The 17597-nt window shown below is 47.6% G+C and overlaps 1 protein-coding gene across 2 annotated transcripts in view; it reads right to left on the minus strand.

Annotated features, from left to right (window-relative positions):
- Positions 1-1049: 1049 nt before the first annotated feature.
- EIF2AK1 (eukaryotic translation initiation factor 2 alpha kinase 1) overlaps positions 1050-17597 on the minus strand; it is a 154220-nt gene continuing 137672 nt past the window's right edge. The window contains exon 15 of one of the 2 annotated variants that reach the window (XM_063934482.1): positions 1050-1255. In XM_063934482.1, the coding sequence (XP_063790552.1) occupies positions 1130-1255 (126 nt within the window). In that variant the 3' untranslated portion in view covers positions 1050-1129. The remainder of the gene's footprint in view (positions 1256-17597) is intronic. The other variant, XM_063934483.1, reaches the window with a different exon arrangement.

A 17597-nucleotide genomic window follows, 5' to 3' on the forward strand; every position in this document is an offset into this window, starting at 1 on the left:
TTACCCCACAAGTTATAAATCCCCCAGTGCAGTGGTTCCCACCCTTTGCGCCTAAGCACCCTGGGGGTGTCGTGAGACACTTGCAAGGGTGCCTCAGGTTGGTGGTCCAGGACCAAAACAAATGTATGGTGAAAGTGATAGCCAAACAAGTGCTGGTGGCTGCCATTCATAAAATGTGGTAATTTAGAACCACAATTAAGCCCACCACCATATAACCTAAGAGTGACAGGTACGCACAATTTACTTTAATGATAAATAATAAAAAAAAAAAAAAACTTTTGGACTAGGGGCGCTTGAAATTTTTTTGCCGTGATTCAAGAACGTTTGGGAACCACTGGCCTAGTCGGTCACCAACCCCCCTTGCTGCAGCTGATCGCTGCGCTTGCAGAGATCACCAAATTGTGCTGTGGGAGGAACTAAGTTCCCCTTCCCGTGATTCCCAGCACATGTACTACAGAATGCCAGTTGCACGGCATTCTGGGGCACAATTCTGGCAGTGATGTCGGCAGAATGGATCTCCAAATCTAAAGCCAGGGCAGTGCGGTTGCATGTGATGCAACCTCGCCAGGTAACGTACTCCTGGCTCCGGTCACATCACATGTGAGGTGGCCAGGCAAGTGGTTAATTTTTCTTTAAAGACCAGAACTAATTTGTAATTTGTCAACGCTTTCTGTAGTGGAAAAACTCCACTTACATCTCAATATGCAACCCTTACCTGTAAAGAGATTCTCCAATAAGGGGGAAAACAAAGGGATGTTTGTATGGTCTTCTATAACACCTGTGGTGTGTTCAGTGACCCCACTGAAGTACACTGCAACCATATTTATACACCCCAAAAATGGCTGATACCATAAAATAGCATGTAATCAGGTGCATGTGTTATGTGGATATTTATCTATGTAATGTATGCAGGTTATGAAGAGCTCTGGTGAGAAGGAAATGTATTTTGTTTAGGGAACAATCCTCATGGACCTTTAGAATCTATCATAATGGAAATATATGCAGCATTCCTTTTCAGTGATAGTTTTGTAATGAATTCAGAAACAGTGTATAGTTATATATAGTTTAATATTTATTTTACAATGTGAAATGTTTTAATTGGAGATCTAGGCATCTGTTGATGCTGCATTTAAAAGAGAAGGTCTGGTCCCTCTTTGCTTGATTTTTGTCCTTGTAATAATTGCAAACTCTTCTTCAGTCTCTCATTTTCCTCTTCTAAATTGAGAACTTTTTGCTGGAGCTCCTGTATGACCTGCTAGGAAAATAAAAATCTTAGATTACAATGCTAAGTCAATGAAACAATTTCTCTTGAGGCAAATTGTACAATATAAGAGGGGATACTCATGTGTCACCATATTCCCCTCTCACTAAACAGTTTTTTTGTAAATTGAACATCCACTATAGAAAACTTGACTAAACTTCAAACACTCAGATCACACCGTTTGTTTAAAAAGATCACTAGTGTAAATACATGGATAAACCAAACTTTTATATTTCTCTAGCATCCATAAGGTATATTGGGGACAGATTAGTACGATGGGGTATAGAGAGGTCCAAAGGAGCCAGTGCACTTTAAATTTCTTCAACTGGGTGTGCTGGCTCCTCCCCTCTATGCCTCCTCCTACAGCTCAGTTTAGAAAAAAGTGCCCTCAGAAGAGGATACACATTCTGCAAGCTCCAGAGTTTTTTTTCTTCAATTTCTTTTAAACTTTTATTTCTTTTGGCATGCTGTTTGGGCAACAGCATACCTACGCGGGAGTTAGGGCGGGGAATGGTCACTGGTCTCTTGAGGTGCAGAGCCGCTTCCCCGCTGCAGGACCACCGTCCTGAGGGGCTGTTTGTTCAGTGGGGCATGGCATCTTGGCTGTCTCAACCGCAGCATGCCGCACACCGCTAACGCTGCCTGAAGGTGATCATCGGTGGTGAGTACACACCGGGGACCCTGCTAGGGGGTCCCCCGGTTCACTGTGTGGCAGAAGCGCGGGTGAGGCGTACGGATCCCTCCTGGGGGGGGGGGGACCCACTGTAGCCCCTGCATGAGATTGGCTAAATATTCTTGTACCAAGCATTTATGTGAGGCTACAAACACATAGGGAGACATGGCCAGTATAAATATACTGGCCATGTATATTACGGGGGGCGGAGCTACATCAGATCAGGCTCAGCTGCATTTTGGCGCCTTCCTCTGCATAAGTAGCAGCGGCCTCATACAGCTCCTCCATAACGGTCACACGCTGGATCACTGGTACCGGGTGAAGAGGGGGAGAGCCGCTATATTGTGCACAAATATCATTCCTCTGATGGAATTTTCATAAGACATTCTCACTGTTGGTTATGTATATGTAAAACGCTGACAGCCTCACTAGGGATGTGCAGCGTTGGGTGCGCTGATGTCCTCTTTCCTGTGTCTCCTCTCACATGCAATAGGGCAGGCTTGTATTGTTTATCAGGCTGTGTTGTAGGTGTATTGTACCTGTTTTTCTTCTTCACAATGGTAAAACAAGTTATGCAGTGTATGTAATGCTAGATTCTCCTCTATATCCTCTGGCTCCATATCATGTGAGCAGTGTAGTCAGTCATCACACAATGCTGATAACGATGTGGGGGAGAGTCAAGAGCCCTCCTGGCTGGGGGCTATTAAAACTATGATGTCTGATATGTTATCTCAACTCACTGCAAATGCCAATAAAACTCAGAAACTGCAACAAGCAGTGGCAAATCTAGCCATACCTACACAGGGTATTGAACCCCTCATATTGGCTATTGGGGGTGTTTTAATGCTCCCCCTGGAGGATGCTAATAATAATTTTTCCTCCTACAAGACATATTTCCTGACTCCAAGGAATTGGATGATTTATTTAAAATAGTCTGGAACAATCCAGATAAAAAATATCAGGTGTCCAAGCGGTTTTTGCATACCTTCCCCTTTGCCCCTGAAGGCAGGAAATTCTGGGAAGAATCTCCAGTAGTAAGCGTCTCAGTTTCTCGCCTTTCTAAAAAGGTGGCACTTCGTGCTCTGGGCTCCTTTACGGTAAATGACCCGGCCGATAGGAAAATTGAGACCACTCTGAAATTTATCTACACTGCTGCAGGTGTAGCTCAAAGACCGGTCATTGCAGGTTGCTGGATAACACATGCAATTAATTCCTGGGCTACTCAAATTCAGGAAGGTCTCTCTGGTGATATGACCTTAGTTACTACTTTAACTTTCCTAAAACACATTCAGGACACAGCAAGAGTCCTCTGTGACTCCCTTAAAGAGATTGGCAATATTAATGCTAGGACCACGGCTATGGCTATGTCTGCTTGCAGAACCAAATGGTTGCATCAGTGGATTGCTGATGCAGACTCCAAGCATAATGTGGAATCTCTTCCCTTCACAGGTGAATGGCTTTTTGGAGGTGAATTGGACGCATGGATTTCCAAAGCTACTGCTGGGAAATCCACGTTTCTCCCTTTGGGAGCTCCGCCTGTTAGACGTACCTACCCGGGACCGTCTACTCAGTCCTTTCAGTCTTCCAGATTTCAATCTAGGGCCAGGGGAACCTCCAACGAATAACCTAAGAAACCAGCCGTTGCCGGATCTCAGGACCAGAGCACCAGTTCTGCTTCCGCAAACACTTCAGCATGATGGTGCCCACCCCGAGGGGATCTCGTGCTGGCAGCTCGGTTACATCACTACAGCCACATCTGGGATGGTTCCTGCCAAGATGCTTGGGTAAGGGACCTTATCTCTCAGGGTTACAAGCTGGAGTTCAACGGTGCTCCTCCCCAACGATTTTTCAAATCAGGCTTACCAGCTTTGGAAAATATGCATGGTACGCTACTACTGGCCATAAACAAGTTGGTCCAGTCCCAGGTCATTGTTCCAGTACCCCTACAACAACGAGGACAGGGTTACTACTCCAGTCTGTTCGTAGTACCAAAACCAGATGGTTCTGTGGGACTCATTCTGAATCTGAAGTCCTTGAATCCTTACCTGAAAGTTTTCAAATTCAAGATGGAATCTTTGAGAGCAGTGATCGCACGCCTGGACCAACAGGAATTCCTTGTGTCCCTGGATATCAAGGGCGCTTACCTCCATATCCCAATTTGGCCTCTTCATCAGGTCTATCTGCGGTTCGCCCTACTGAACGATCACTACCAGTTTCAGGAGTTGCCCTTCGGCCTGGCTACAGCTCTGAGGGTATTCATGAAGGTGATGGCGGAAATGATGTTTCAGCTCAAGGTCCAGGGGGTCAACATAATTCTATACCTGGACAATCTCCTGATAAAAGCAAGTTCCAGGGAGCTTCTATACTCCATATAGATCGCACTATCCAACTTACCACAGGTGGATCCTCAATCTGCAGAAGTCCCACCTGGAACAGTCTCAGCGGATCCTGTTTCTGGGGATGCTCCTGGATACGGTAGCACAGAAAGTGTTCCTCCCAGAGGAAAAAGTGAGAACACTTCAAGAAATAGTTCACATGGTGCTCCAACCTGCTCGAGTATCCATTGATCTTTGCATAAAATTGTTGGGAAAGATGGTGGCCTCGTACGAGGCGATACAGTTTGGAAGGTTGCATGCCAGACCGTTACAATTGGATATCCTGGACAAGTGGTCCGGCTCCCATCTTCAGATGCACCGGATGATTCGGCTGTCACCCCAGGCCAGGATTTCACTCCTGTGGTGGGTACAGTCTTACAACCTGCAGGAAGGTTGACACTTTGGGATTCAGGATTGGATCCTCCTCACAACGGATGCAAGTCTGAGAGGATGGGGAGCTGTCACCCAGGGGGCGCAGTTCCAGGGCAGATGGTCTGCCCAAAAGACCCTCCTGCCGATCAACATCCTGGAACTTCGGGCCATCTACAATGCTCTGATTCAGGCCTCCCCTCTACTCAGGAATCGGGCGATCCAGGTTTAGTCGGACAACGCCACGGCTGTGGCGTACATCAATCGACAAGGATGGACAAAAAACAGAGCCTGCATACAAGAAGTGTCAAGAATACTCTTCTGGGCAGAAAGAAATGCAAGAGCACTGTCCGCAATCTTCATCCCGGGGGTGGACAACTGGGAAGCGGACTACACCCTCAGGTGTTTCAACAGATCATCGACAGGTGGGGCTGCCCACAGATCGACATGATGGCCTCTCGCCTCAATAAGAAGCTTCGTTGCTATTGCTCGTGAACCAGAGACCCTCAGGCGAGCGCAGTGGATGCACTAACAACGCCTTGGCCTTACCAGCTGGTCTATTTATTTCCTCCGATTCCGTTGATCCCCAGGGTACTCAAGATGATCAGGCATCAAGGAGTGCAGGCAATCTTGATTGCCCCGGATTGGCCCCGAAGAGCGTGGTACGCGGTGGCTCTTCTGGACATGTCCGGAGAGGACCCTTGGCCTCTGCCACTAAGAAGAGATCTTCAGCAAGGACCGTTCGTCTACCCCGACTTACGACGGCTTCGTTTGATGGCATGGAAGTTGATCGGACCATCCTAGCTCACAAAGGGCTTTCCAAAAAGGTCATTGCCACTATGGTGCAAGCCAGAAAACCTGTGACGTTAAAACACTATCATCATATCTGGCGGAGGTATGTCTCTTGGTGCGAGGAACGCACATATCCATCTGCGGAATTCCACTTGGGGAGATTCCTTAGTTTCCTGCAGACTGGAATGGATAAAGGTTTACGTCTTGGATCCATTAAGGTCCAGATTTCAGCTCTTTCCATCTTCTTCCAGAAGAAGTTGGCTCTCCTGCCAGAAGTTCAGACCTTCTTGCAAGGGGTGCTTCACATACAACTTCCGTTTGTGCCTCCTACGGCACCTTGGGATTTGGATGTGGTGTTACGCTTTCTACAGCCCTCCTGATTTGAACCTCTGACGACGGTAGAAGACAAGTACCTCACGTGGAAGACGGTGATGTTACTGGCCCTGGCTTCTGCTAGACATGTCTCAGAATTAGGGGCCTTATCGTGTAAAAGTCCCTACTTGGTTTTTTACGAGAACAGAGCGGAGCTCAGGACTAGACAGCAGTTCCTGCTGAAGGTAGTCTCCGCGTTTCACTTGAATCAATCTATTGTGATTCTGTCCAGTTCTGGCACTTCTGCCCCTCCGGAGGCATTGGATACAGTGCGAACCTTAAGAATCTATGTCAAGAGGACGGCTCGGTTCAGAAAGACAATTCTTTCTTTATGCTGCATGATGCCAAAGAAGAAGGGTTGCCCTGCTTCAAAGCAGTCTATTGCTCGTTGGATTCGGCTTACTATCCAGCAGGCCTATGTGTCAGCAGACTTACCTGTTCCACAGTCTCTGAAGGCCCACTCTACGAGATCGGTGGGGTCTTCCTGGGCAGCTGCCCGTGATGTCACGGCCCTCCAACTGTGCCGAGCGGCTACAAATTTGATACCCTGGCCAAAGAGGATACCCAGTTTGGGCAGGCGGTACTGCAGACGTCTCCGCACAATCCCGCACATTCTGGAAGCTTTGGGACATCCCCATCGTACTAATCTGTCCCCAATATCCCTTATGAATGCTAGAGAAAATAGGATTTTAAATACCTACCGGTAAATCCTTTTCTCGTAATACAAAATGGGATATTGTGCACCCGCCTCTGTGCGGTGACTTTCTGCAAGTTCTCTTTTAGGTGTTATCTGTTCAGCTGTTGATGTTGCCAACCGTTGCTGGCTCGGTTATGTTTTGGTGTGCTGGTGTGCAAATCTCACCACACTTATTGTTATGTTCCTTCTCTCAAGTATGTCATTCTCCTTCGGGCACTGTTTTACCTATAACTGACCTGTAGGAGGAGGCATAGAGGGGAGGAGCCAGCACAACCAGTTGAAGCATTTTAAAGTGCACTGGCTCCTTTAGACCCGTCTATACCCCATCATACTAATCTGTCCCCAATATCCCTTATGGACTACGAGAAAAGGATACCTGCTATAGTCTTTCAGAGAAGTGGGTGAATAAGTTGTTTATTTTTCTGTTTAGTCGCAATAGAAAATTGAGACCACATCATTAAAAGCCAGACAACATCAGGTAAAAAGAGGATTTTGGTACTTACTGATAAATCCATTTCTCTGAATCCTCTAGGGGACACTGGAGTTCCTTAGACATTAGGGGTGTGAAGCTTGCAACCGGAGGTGTGGAACAATCTAAAATTAGTATTGTCTGCACAGCCGGCTCCTCCCCCTTCACATCCCTCCTCCCTCAGTTTTGAAAATTTGACTGAGAGAATAGGACATGCTACTATAGCATATGGCGAGGAACCGAACCGTACAACATATCAAACAGCATCCAAGAAACTTCTTCAACCGAAACTAACCCCGTTTGTACGAACTGTGTGACCAATAACCCAAACACAGCAGGTTGACAGCACCGAGGTGGGCGTCCAGTGTCCCCTAGAGGATTCAGAGAAATGGATTTATCGGTAAGTACCAAAATCCTCTTTTCTCTTTCATCCACTAGGGGACACTGGAGTTCCTTAGACATTAGGGGACGTCCCAAAGTTATCCCCTAGGGAGGGAGTGCTGTCTGTTGCCTGTAAAACCAAACGTCCGAACTTAGAATCCTCGGACGCAAAGGTATCAGACTTCAGTAAAATTTCGCGAACGTGTGGGCTGAGGACCACGTAGCCGCTCTGCAAAGTTGAGTCGTGGAAACACCTCAGGCAGTCGCCCAGGAGGCACCCACCGACCAGGTAGTAGGAGCACCTGTCTGTACTGGAACCTGTTTACCACAGGAAACATAAGTTTGCCAAATGGCAAGTCTAATCCATCTAGACAGAGACTGCTTAGAAGCCGGCCAACCCTTCTTTGGCCCATCATACAGGACAAATAAATGGTCCGACTTCCTAAAGGACGACGTAATGTGTACGTACACCCGCAACGCTCTGACAACATTCAAGGATACATCCCCATGTGCGAGACACTGGAAAGATGGGACCACAATCGGCTGGTTTACATGAAACCCCGAAACAACCTTAGGAAGGAAATCCACTCTTGTACAGAGTTCCGCCCGATCCTCATGAAAAATCAAAAAAGGACTCACACTATAAGGCTCCTAACTCAGAAACCCTCCTTTGCCGAAGCCAAGACCAGCAATAACGTTACCTTCCAAGAGAGAGATTCCAGGTCTGTTCTCGGTAACGGCTCAAAGAGTGGCGATTTAAAAAAAAAAAACCTAACACCAAATTTAAATCCCATGGTGCAGTGGGAGTACGAAAAGGGGGCTGTATCCTCAGAACCCCTTGTAAAAAAAAGGTTGGAACCTCTGGCAAGGATGCCAACCGCTGATTGAAAAAGGATGGAAAGAGCCGACACTTGAACCTTCAGAGATCCCAGCCGCAGCCCTAACTCTAGGCTGGCCTGAAGAAATAACAAAAGTCTGGATAAGTGGAAGGTCGTCGAATTCCATCCACATTCCTGACACTAGTCTATGTACTTCTTCCAAATTCTGTAGTAGTGCATGGCTGTGACCGGTGTCTTAGCTGCCACCAACGTAGGAATGGTCGTTCTAGGTACCCCTCTGTTCCTTAAGATATGGGTTTCAATAGCCACGCCGTTAAACGCAGCCTATTCAGGTCCGGGTGGTGAAACGGGCCTTGAGATAGCAGATCCTCTCTCCGAGGTACCACCAAGGGTCGTCCACTAACAATCTATGTAGATCCGAGTACCAACTCCTGCATGGCCAATCTGGTGCGAGTAGAATCGCCCACACTCGTTCTCGTTTCAACCTCTTCAGAACCCTCGGTATGAGTGGAAAAGGTGAGAAGATGTAAACCTTTTTGTAACATAAGGAAGTGTTAATGCGTCCACTCCTTCTGCTGCTGGATCCCTTGTTCTGGACACATATCTGGGCAGCCAATGGTTCTGCCGCGACGCCAATAGGTCGACCTGAGGTAGACCCCATCTCCTCACCACCATGTTGAAAATCCGTGGATGCAGGCACCACTCTCCCGGATGCATGTCCTGGGGACTGAGATAATCCGCCTTCCAGTTCCCCACTCCCGGAATGAACACCGCTGAGAGGATGACGTTTCGCCTTTCCGCCCACAACAAGATCCTTGTGGCTTCTTTTAACGCCATCCTGCTCTTTGTTCCCCCTTGATGGTTTATGTAAGCCGTCGTTGTGACATTGTCCAACTGTATCCGTACGTAATGACCCATGACTAGGTCTTCGGCCAAGAGAAGCGCATTGTAAACTGCTCTTAGTTCGAGAATATTTACGGGTAATCTGCTCTCCTGTAACGTCCACCTTCCTTGAAACTGACGGTCTTCGAGGACGGCACCCCAACCTCTGAGGCTGGCGTTCGTTGTCAGGATCCTCCAATCCCACATGCCGAATCTCCTCCCTGCTGCGAGATTCTTGTGTAACGACCACCATATCAAGGAGACTCGTACTTGCGGTTGAAGTCGGATTCTCCGATGAAGAAGCCAGTGCGAACCTGCCCCTTGAGCAATAAAGTTCATCTGGAATGGCCGGGAATTTAGTCTGCCGTACTGGAGAGCTTTGTACAACGCCACCATCTTCCCGAGAAGTTGCACACAGAGGTGCAGAGAAACCGTCGGTGTCTTTAGTACCTGAGCCACTAACTTCTGTATGTCCTGGATCTTGGACTTCAATTTCACAGTGTCCAAGATGAGACCTAGGAACTGAATCCGTTGAGTTGGAATGAGGTTGGATTTCTGGAAGTTCACTATCCACCCGTGTTGAATGAGAAATCGTGAGATGTCTGGGCATCCTTTATCAGCTTCTCTCGAGAGGAGGCCTTGATCAGAAGATCGTCTAGATAAGGTATTATCGTGACCCCTTATAGCTTCAGTCCTGCAACCATGACTGCCATGATCTTCGTGAAGATCCTTGGGGCTGATGATAGACCGAATGGCAGAGTTCTGAATTGGAAATGATCCCTCACCAGAACAAACCTTAGGTAAGCCTGGTGGGGAGACCAAATAGGGATATGCAGGTATGCCTCCTTTATGTTCCAAACCTGCAATGACCTACTGGATTGATTCCATCTTGAATTTGTAAACCCTTAGAAACTGGTTAAAAACTTTTAAATTGAGTATCGGCCTGACCCTCCTGTCCGGCTTTGGCACGACAAAAAGACTGGAATAGAACCCCGTTCTTCTCTGAGAGGCGGGAACCTGAACAATGACCTTTGACCATAGTAAGTTCTGAATTGCCGTCAGTAGTGCTTTTGCCTCCTGAGGGCACTGAGGCAAACCCGTTGTAAAAAAAAAACCGACTGTGAGGTCTCTCTTGGAAATCCATTTTGTACCCCTGTGAGATTATGTTGTTTATGCAAAGTTCTGGTGAGGTGATGGCTTATACGTCCTGAAAACCTTACAGACGTGCGCCCACCAGGGGGGACTCCAGGTGAGCTGGGAGACCGTCATGCCACGGTCTTGTCAGCAGGTTACTCCTGCTTTCTGGTTGTTGTCTGTGAGCGGCCTCTACCTCTGCCCCCACGTGCCTGCGCACCGAAACCTCTTCCTCGGGTTTGAAAGGACTGAAATCTGAACGAATTAAACCTTGGACCCGACTAACCTCTCTTAACCTGTGGAGTGGTTCTCGTATAAGGAATAGGTAGGAATGTGGACTTCCCTGCCGTAGCCTGTGCAATCCATTTGTCCAACTCAGGACCAAAAAGCAGTTCACCCCCAAAGGGAATGGATTCCACCGCCTTCTTGGTGTCAGAGTCTTCTTGCCATTCTCTGAGTCATAAAATCCGTCTAGCCGATATGGCAGATGTGGAGATGCGCGTTGCAATCCTGCGAGCATCCTTTGAGGCCTTACACAAGTATGAAGCAGATTCTCGAATGTGTTCAGCCAGTCGGGTAATCCCTTCCAAGCTATCTTCCTTCTTAATAGCCTGTACACTACGGCTAGCCCATGCTCCCATGGCCTTGTTAACCCAAGCACAGATGAGCGTTTGCTGTTACAAAAATCGACTTTAAAGCCGTGTCAACCTTACGGTCTGTCCTTTAAAGTCGTTACATTAGGTATCAGTAAGATTGTCTTCTTTGACAACTTTTCTAGGGAGGCATCCACAACTGGCGTAGTCTCCCATTTTTCCATTACACCCTTAGGTAAAGGGTACGTTACTTGAACCCGTTTCGGAAATTGAAAACGTTTAACAGGTTGTTTCCAAGCCTCCTCCATTTGAGCTTGGAGATCTAGGAATGGGAAAAAACTGCTGAACGCGGTTTTTGGGATTCGAATAATTCGAATTTCTCAGGTTTTAAAGTTCAGGATTTCTTTCACCGCGTCAATTTATGAATCAAGACCCGAGAATGCCGTATCCTCTTCCGGAGAATCAGCGTCTAGATTAGATTCAATTAACTCACCTTCCTCCGTCTCCATAATAAGACCCTCCTCCTTACAACAGGAAGAGGCCTGTTAACTGCCTTGCGCACATTCGTGCTTGTGCGGGCGGCGTTAACTTGATGAGAAATTCTTCCATCGTCTTAGAGAATCCCGCAGCCCATTCCGATTGCTGCTTGCGTGATTCCTCCATTTCCTTGGAGATTCTGTATGCAAGGGTATTCTCCCATGACCTAGACGGAGCACTGCTCCCGGGTGGAGCGTCCCTGTCCAAGCATGAGACGCACACCCTGGAGCTGCGAACCCGCGTGTTTACAAACATAGTAGGTCTTGGCTGGTGCTTTAGACATGCTGTGCCCGCTTGTGTGGGCTTAAACCGCCTATCAGACTAATATGCAGCGCTTTCACCCTTTAAAGTAGGAAGAGAAAGACTGTATCAAGTGATGGAAGCGAAGGTCTTGGAAACGGCTGGGAAAACCTTTCCTTTCTTTGCGTAAGAAGGGAAGAGGGCAAAAATAAAAATTGTTAAAAAAAATAAAATAATAATAACACCAGCCTTATACAACCCTCACCGATCCCACTGTAAATCAGCTACGATGGTGGGGTTGTTCACATGCTTCCCAGTATTTTCGTCAGGATCTTTGTATAGAATTCCTTTGAAAATATAAACAATAACGTAGGATTATGTCTCAGGAGATCCAAATTATCTATATAAAATTTCACCAGCAGAGGGAGCAGCTATAATAATAATAAAATCCTTGTGGATTCATTTTATTGGATACCTAAAAAGAGAGGGAGGGCTAATCCCTGCCCCTCAGATTCGGCGCCTATATGTAATTAAAATGGCCACCGTTGAAATATTTAGGACACTTCTATACCTAACACTATGTATAGAAGCCCATGTAACTGTAACTGCTGAGGAGTATACTATCCCCCCTATGCTGTGCCCCTATCCATGCGCGGCTCGGATTCCTCAGCCGCGCTGACTAAACTCACTGCGGCATCAGTCGCGGGGAGAGGGACCCGCCGAGCGCAGCCGAGTCTGTATTACCTTAGCTGCGCTGTGTACAGCGGCGTCTCTCCCCGACAGTGGGCGCGCGCTACGGGACCCTTCCTGCACGGTCCCATAGCGGCGCTTACAAGAAGACCTATTTCAGACTTGGGGGGAAGGGGGAGCGGAGACACGTTCTTACCCGCAGCCGCGATGTGTACTGCGGCGTCTCTCCCCTCCAACGAGCGCACTACGGGACCGTCTGACACTGTCCCATAGCGGCGCATTCAAAGAAGATATCAGTGGTGGAGGGGAGACCTGCAGAGCCTGTCTTAACTTCAGCTGCGCTTTCTCTCCCCCCAGCGGCTGTACTAGACCGGGAGACCTACTGCTTTCCCACATTAAGATTAACCATCTAAACTAGGGCCCTTGGTAACAACCAGTACTCACTCTGCTGGGAGGATCTCCTGTCGAGAGATGCAGGTCCCTTCAATAGGGATCTTTGTCTCTCACTAATTTGGGCTTTTGTCTCCCTTTTCATTAGGGTGACGCAGCCATTATCAATAAAAAAAATTAAAAAAAAAAAAATTAAAAAAAATTAAAAAAAAAAAAATATTTAGTCAGGAGCTGAGTTGCTCCACGTGCTGTCCCTCCAGCACAATTTTCAAAACTGAGGGAGGAGGGATGTGAAGGGGGAGGAGCCGGCTGTGCAGACAATACTAATTTTAGATTGTGCCACACCTCCGGTTGCAAGCTTCGCACCCCTAATGTCTAAGGAACTCCAGTGTCCCCTAGTGGATGAAAGAGAAACATAAGTCTATTTAAAAGCCTCGGTCTTCAAGGCACACTAATACCCCTTCCAGACCGCCAGCTATGAACATGGGTTATTGGCACATGAGCGCACATAACCCATGTTCCTGTGCGGTCTGAAAGGTGCCAGGGGAAAAATACCAGGTAGCGAGCAGACTTGAACTACTAGCTCGCTGTGCGGTGTGAACGGGAGCCAGGTCGATGCGACCAGTTTCCCGTTCACTGTGTATGTACCATGTGATCTCCAAGTGACGTCACCGCTCCCGTGTCAGGCTCCCAGATGTGAACCGCCTCAGGCGATGTGAAAGGGGTATTACAGTACATGTTTTAGTTACATCCATGCTTGAGTACAGATTAAAGTAACTGAGGTACTAATTAATTCACCTGTGCACAAGTATGGCTATCCTTAAAAATCTGGACTGTTGGTGTGCCTTGAAGACCATGGTTGGTAACCCAACATAGGTTCTCAAGCTCGGTCTTCCGGACTCTAAACAGTTCATTATTTCCAGGTCTCCACAGAATCACAAGTAAAATAAGTAGCTCTACCTGTGGATCTTTAAAACCTGCTGGGTGACCTGGAAAACGTGCATTGTTTGGGGTCCTGATGATAGAGAGTTTGATGGCCACTGGGGTGAGAGCTAGTCCAGACCTCTACACTGCCAGCAAGCGATGTGGTAGAGGTGTCTGGTCAGAAGATTAAATAAGGACTATGCCAGACACTGACAGCCATGTGCCTGAGACTTCCTAACCCATTTACTTGGTTACAATCTTTGTTACTAGAAAAGATTTCTGTATAGGTGTCAGAATGATTTCTAATAGTAACTGGATATATTCTAATTGTGTGCACCTTCTGCTCTAAAATTAATGGGAGCAAAGTATGTAGGCCAACCAACATTACAATTTGCAGTTACCGTGCTAATCCATCATGTCAGGAAAAGAGCAGAATAAAAATGTAAAAAAATAATAAGAATTTACTTACCGATAATTCTATTTCTCGGAGTCCGTAGTGGATGCTGGGGTTCCTGAAAGGACCATGGGGAAAAGCGGCTCCGCAGGAGACAGGGCACAAAAGTAAAGCTTTCCGATCAGGTGGTGTGCACTGGCTCCTCCCCCTATGACCCTCCTCCAAGCCAGTTAGGTACTGTGCCCGGACGAGCGTACACAATAAGGGAGGAATTTTGAATCCCGGGTAAGACTCATACCAGCCACACCAATCACACCGTACAACTTGTGATCTAAACCCAGTTAACAGTATGATAACAGCGGAGCCTCTGAAAAGATGGCTCACAACAATAATAACCCGATTTTTGTAACTATGTACAAGCATTGCAGATAATCCGCACTTGGGATGGGCGCCCAGCATCCACTACGGACTCCGAGAAATAGAATTATCGGTAAGTAAATTCTTATTTTCTCTATCGTCCTAGTGGATGCTGGGGTTCCTGAAAGGACCATGGGGATTATACCAAAGCTCCCAAACGGGCGGGAGAGTGCGGATGACTCTGCAGCACCGAATGAGAGAACTCCAGGTCCTCCTTAGCCAGGGTATCAAATTTGTAGAATTTAGCAAACGTGTTTGCCCCTGACCAAGTAGCTGCTCGGCAAGGTTGTAAAGCCGAGACCCCTCGGGCAGCCGCCCAAGATGAGCCCACCTTCCTTGTGGAATGGGCATTTACATATTTTGGCTGTGGCAGGCCTGCCACAGAATGTGCAAGCTGAATTGTATTACACATCCAACTAGCAATAGTCTGCTTAGAAGCAAGAGCACCCAGTTTGTTGGGTGCATACAGGATAACAGCAAGTCAGTTTTCCTGACTCCAGCCGTCCTGGAACATATTTTCAGGGCCCTGACAACATCTAGCAACTTGGAGTCCTCCAAGTCCCTAGTAGGTGCAAGGCACCACAATAAGCTGGTTCAGGTGAAACACTGACACCACCTTAGGGAGAGAACTGGGGACGAGTCCGCAGCTCTGCCCTGTCCGAATGGACAAACAGATATGGGCTTTTTTGAGAAAAAAACACCAATTTGACACTCGCCTGGTCCAGGCCAGGGCCAAGAGCATGGTCACTTTTCATGTGAGATGCTTCAAATCCACAGATTTGACTGGTTTTAAACCAATGTGATTTGAGGAATCCCAGAACTACGTTGAGATCCCACAGTGCCACTGGAGGCACAAAAGGGGGTTGTATATGCAATACTCCCTTGACAAACTTCTGGACTTCAGGAACTGAAGCCAATTCTTTCTGGAAGAAAATCGACAGGGCCGAAATTTGAACCTTAATGGACCCCAATTTGAGGCCCATAGACACTCCTGTTTGCAGGAAATGCAGGAAACGACCGAGTTGAAATTTCTTTGTGGGGCCTTCCTGGCCTCACACCACGCAACATATTTTCGCCACATGTGGTGATAATGTTGTGCGGTCACCTCCTTTCTGGCTTTGACCAGGGTAGGAATGACCTCTTCCGGAATGCCTTTTTCCCTTAGGATACGGCTTTCCACCGCCATGCCGACAAACGCAGCTGCGGTAAGTCTTGGAACAGACATGGTACTTGCTGAAGCAAGTCCCTTCTTAGCGGCAGAGGCCATAAGACCTCTGTAAGCATCTCTTGAAGTTCCGGGTACCAAGTCCTTCTTGGCCAATCCGGAGCCATGAGTATAGTTCTTACTCCTCTACGTCTTATAATTCTCAGCACCTTAGGTATGAGAAGCAGAGGAGGGAACACATACACCGACTGGTACACCCACGGTGTTACCAGAACGTCCACAGCTATTGCCTGAGGGTCTCTTGACCTGGCGCAATACCTGTCCCGTTTTTTGTTCAGACGGGACGCCATCATGTCCACCTTTGGTATTTCCCAACGGTTTACAATCATGTGGAAAAAACTTCCCGATGAAGTTTCCACTCTCCCGGGTGGAGGTCGTGCCTGCTGAGGAAGTCTGCTTCCCAGTTTCCATTCCCGGGATGAAACACTGCTGACAGTGCTATCACATGATTTTCCGCCCAGCGAAAAGTCCTTGCAGTTTTTGCCATTGCCCTCCTGCTTCTTGTGTCGCCCTGTCTGTTTACGTGGGCGACTGCCGTGATGTTTTTCCCACTGGATCAATACCGGCTGACCTTGAAGCAGAGGTCTTGCTAAGCTTAGAGCATTATAAATTTACCCTTAGCTCCAGTATATTTATGTGGAGAAAAGTCTCCAGACTTGATCACACTCCCTGGAAATTTTTTCCTTGTGTGACTGCTCCCCAGCCTCTCGGGCTGGGCTCCGTGGTCACCAGCATCCAATCCTGAATGCCGAATCTGCGGCCCTCTAGAAGATGAGCACTCTATAACCACCACAGGAGAGACACCCTTGTCCTTGGATATAGGGTTATCCGCTGATGCATCTGGAGATGCGATCCGGACCATTTGTCCAGCAGATCCCACTGAAAAGTTCTTGCGTGAAATCTGCCGAATGGAATTGCTTCGTAGGAAGCCACCATTTTTACCAGGACCCTTGTGCAATGATGCACTGTTTTTAGGAGGTTCCTGACTAGCTCGGATAACTCCCTGGCTTTCTCTTCCGGGAGAAACACCTTTTTCTGGACTGTGTCCAGAATCATCCCTAGGCACAGCAGACGTGTCGTCGGGATCAGCTGCGATTTTGGAATATTTAGAATCCACCCGTGCTGTTGTAGCAGTATCCGAGATAGTGCTACTCCGACCTCCAACTGTTCCCTGGACTATGCCCTTATCAGGAGATCGTCCAAGTAAGGGATAATTAAGACGCCTTTTCTTCGAAGAAGAATCATCATTTCGGCCATTACCTTGGTAAAGACCCGGGGTGCCGTGGACAATCCAAACGGCAGCGTCTGAAACTGATAGTGACAGTTCTGCACCACGAACCTGAGGTACCCTTAGTGAGAAGGGCAAATTTGGGACATAGAGGTAAGCATCCCTGATGTCCCGGGACACTATATAGTCCCCTTCTTCCTGGTTCGTTATCACTGCTCTGAGTGACTCCATCTTGATTTGAACCTTTGTAAGTGTTCAAAAATTTTTTTAGAATAAGTCTCACCTAGCCTTCTGGCTTCAGTACCACAATATAGTGTGGAATAATACCCCTTTTCTTGTAGTAGGAGGGGTAATTTAATTATCACCTGCTGGGAATACAGCTTGTGAATTTTTTCCCATACTGCCTCCTTGTCGGAGGGAGACCTTGGTAAAGCAGACTTCAGGAGCCTGCGAAGGGGAAACGTCTCGACATTCCAATCTGTACCCCTGGGATACTACTTGTAGGATCCAGGGGTCCTGTACGGTCTCAGCGCCATGCTGAGAACTTGTCAGAAGCGGTGGAACGCTTCTGTTCCTGGGAATGGGCTGCCTGCTGCAGTCTTCTTCCCTTTCCTCTATCCCTGGGCAGATATGATCTTATAGGGACGAAAGGACTGAGGCTGAAAAGACGGTGTCTTTTTCTGCAGAGATGTGACTTAGGGTAAAAACGGCGGAT

This window comes from Pseudophryne corroboree, chromosome 7 (assembly GCF_028390025.1).
Source record: "Pseudophryne corroboree isolate aPseCor3 chromosome 7, aPseCor3.hap2, whole genome shotgun sequence".
In the NCBI taxonomy this organism is placed as follows: Eukaryota; Metazoa; Chordata; class Amphibia; order Anura; family Myobatrachidae; genus Pseudophryne; species Pseudophryne corroboree.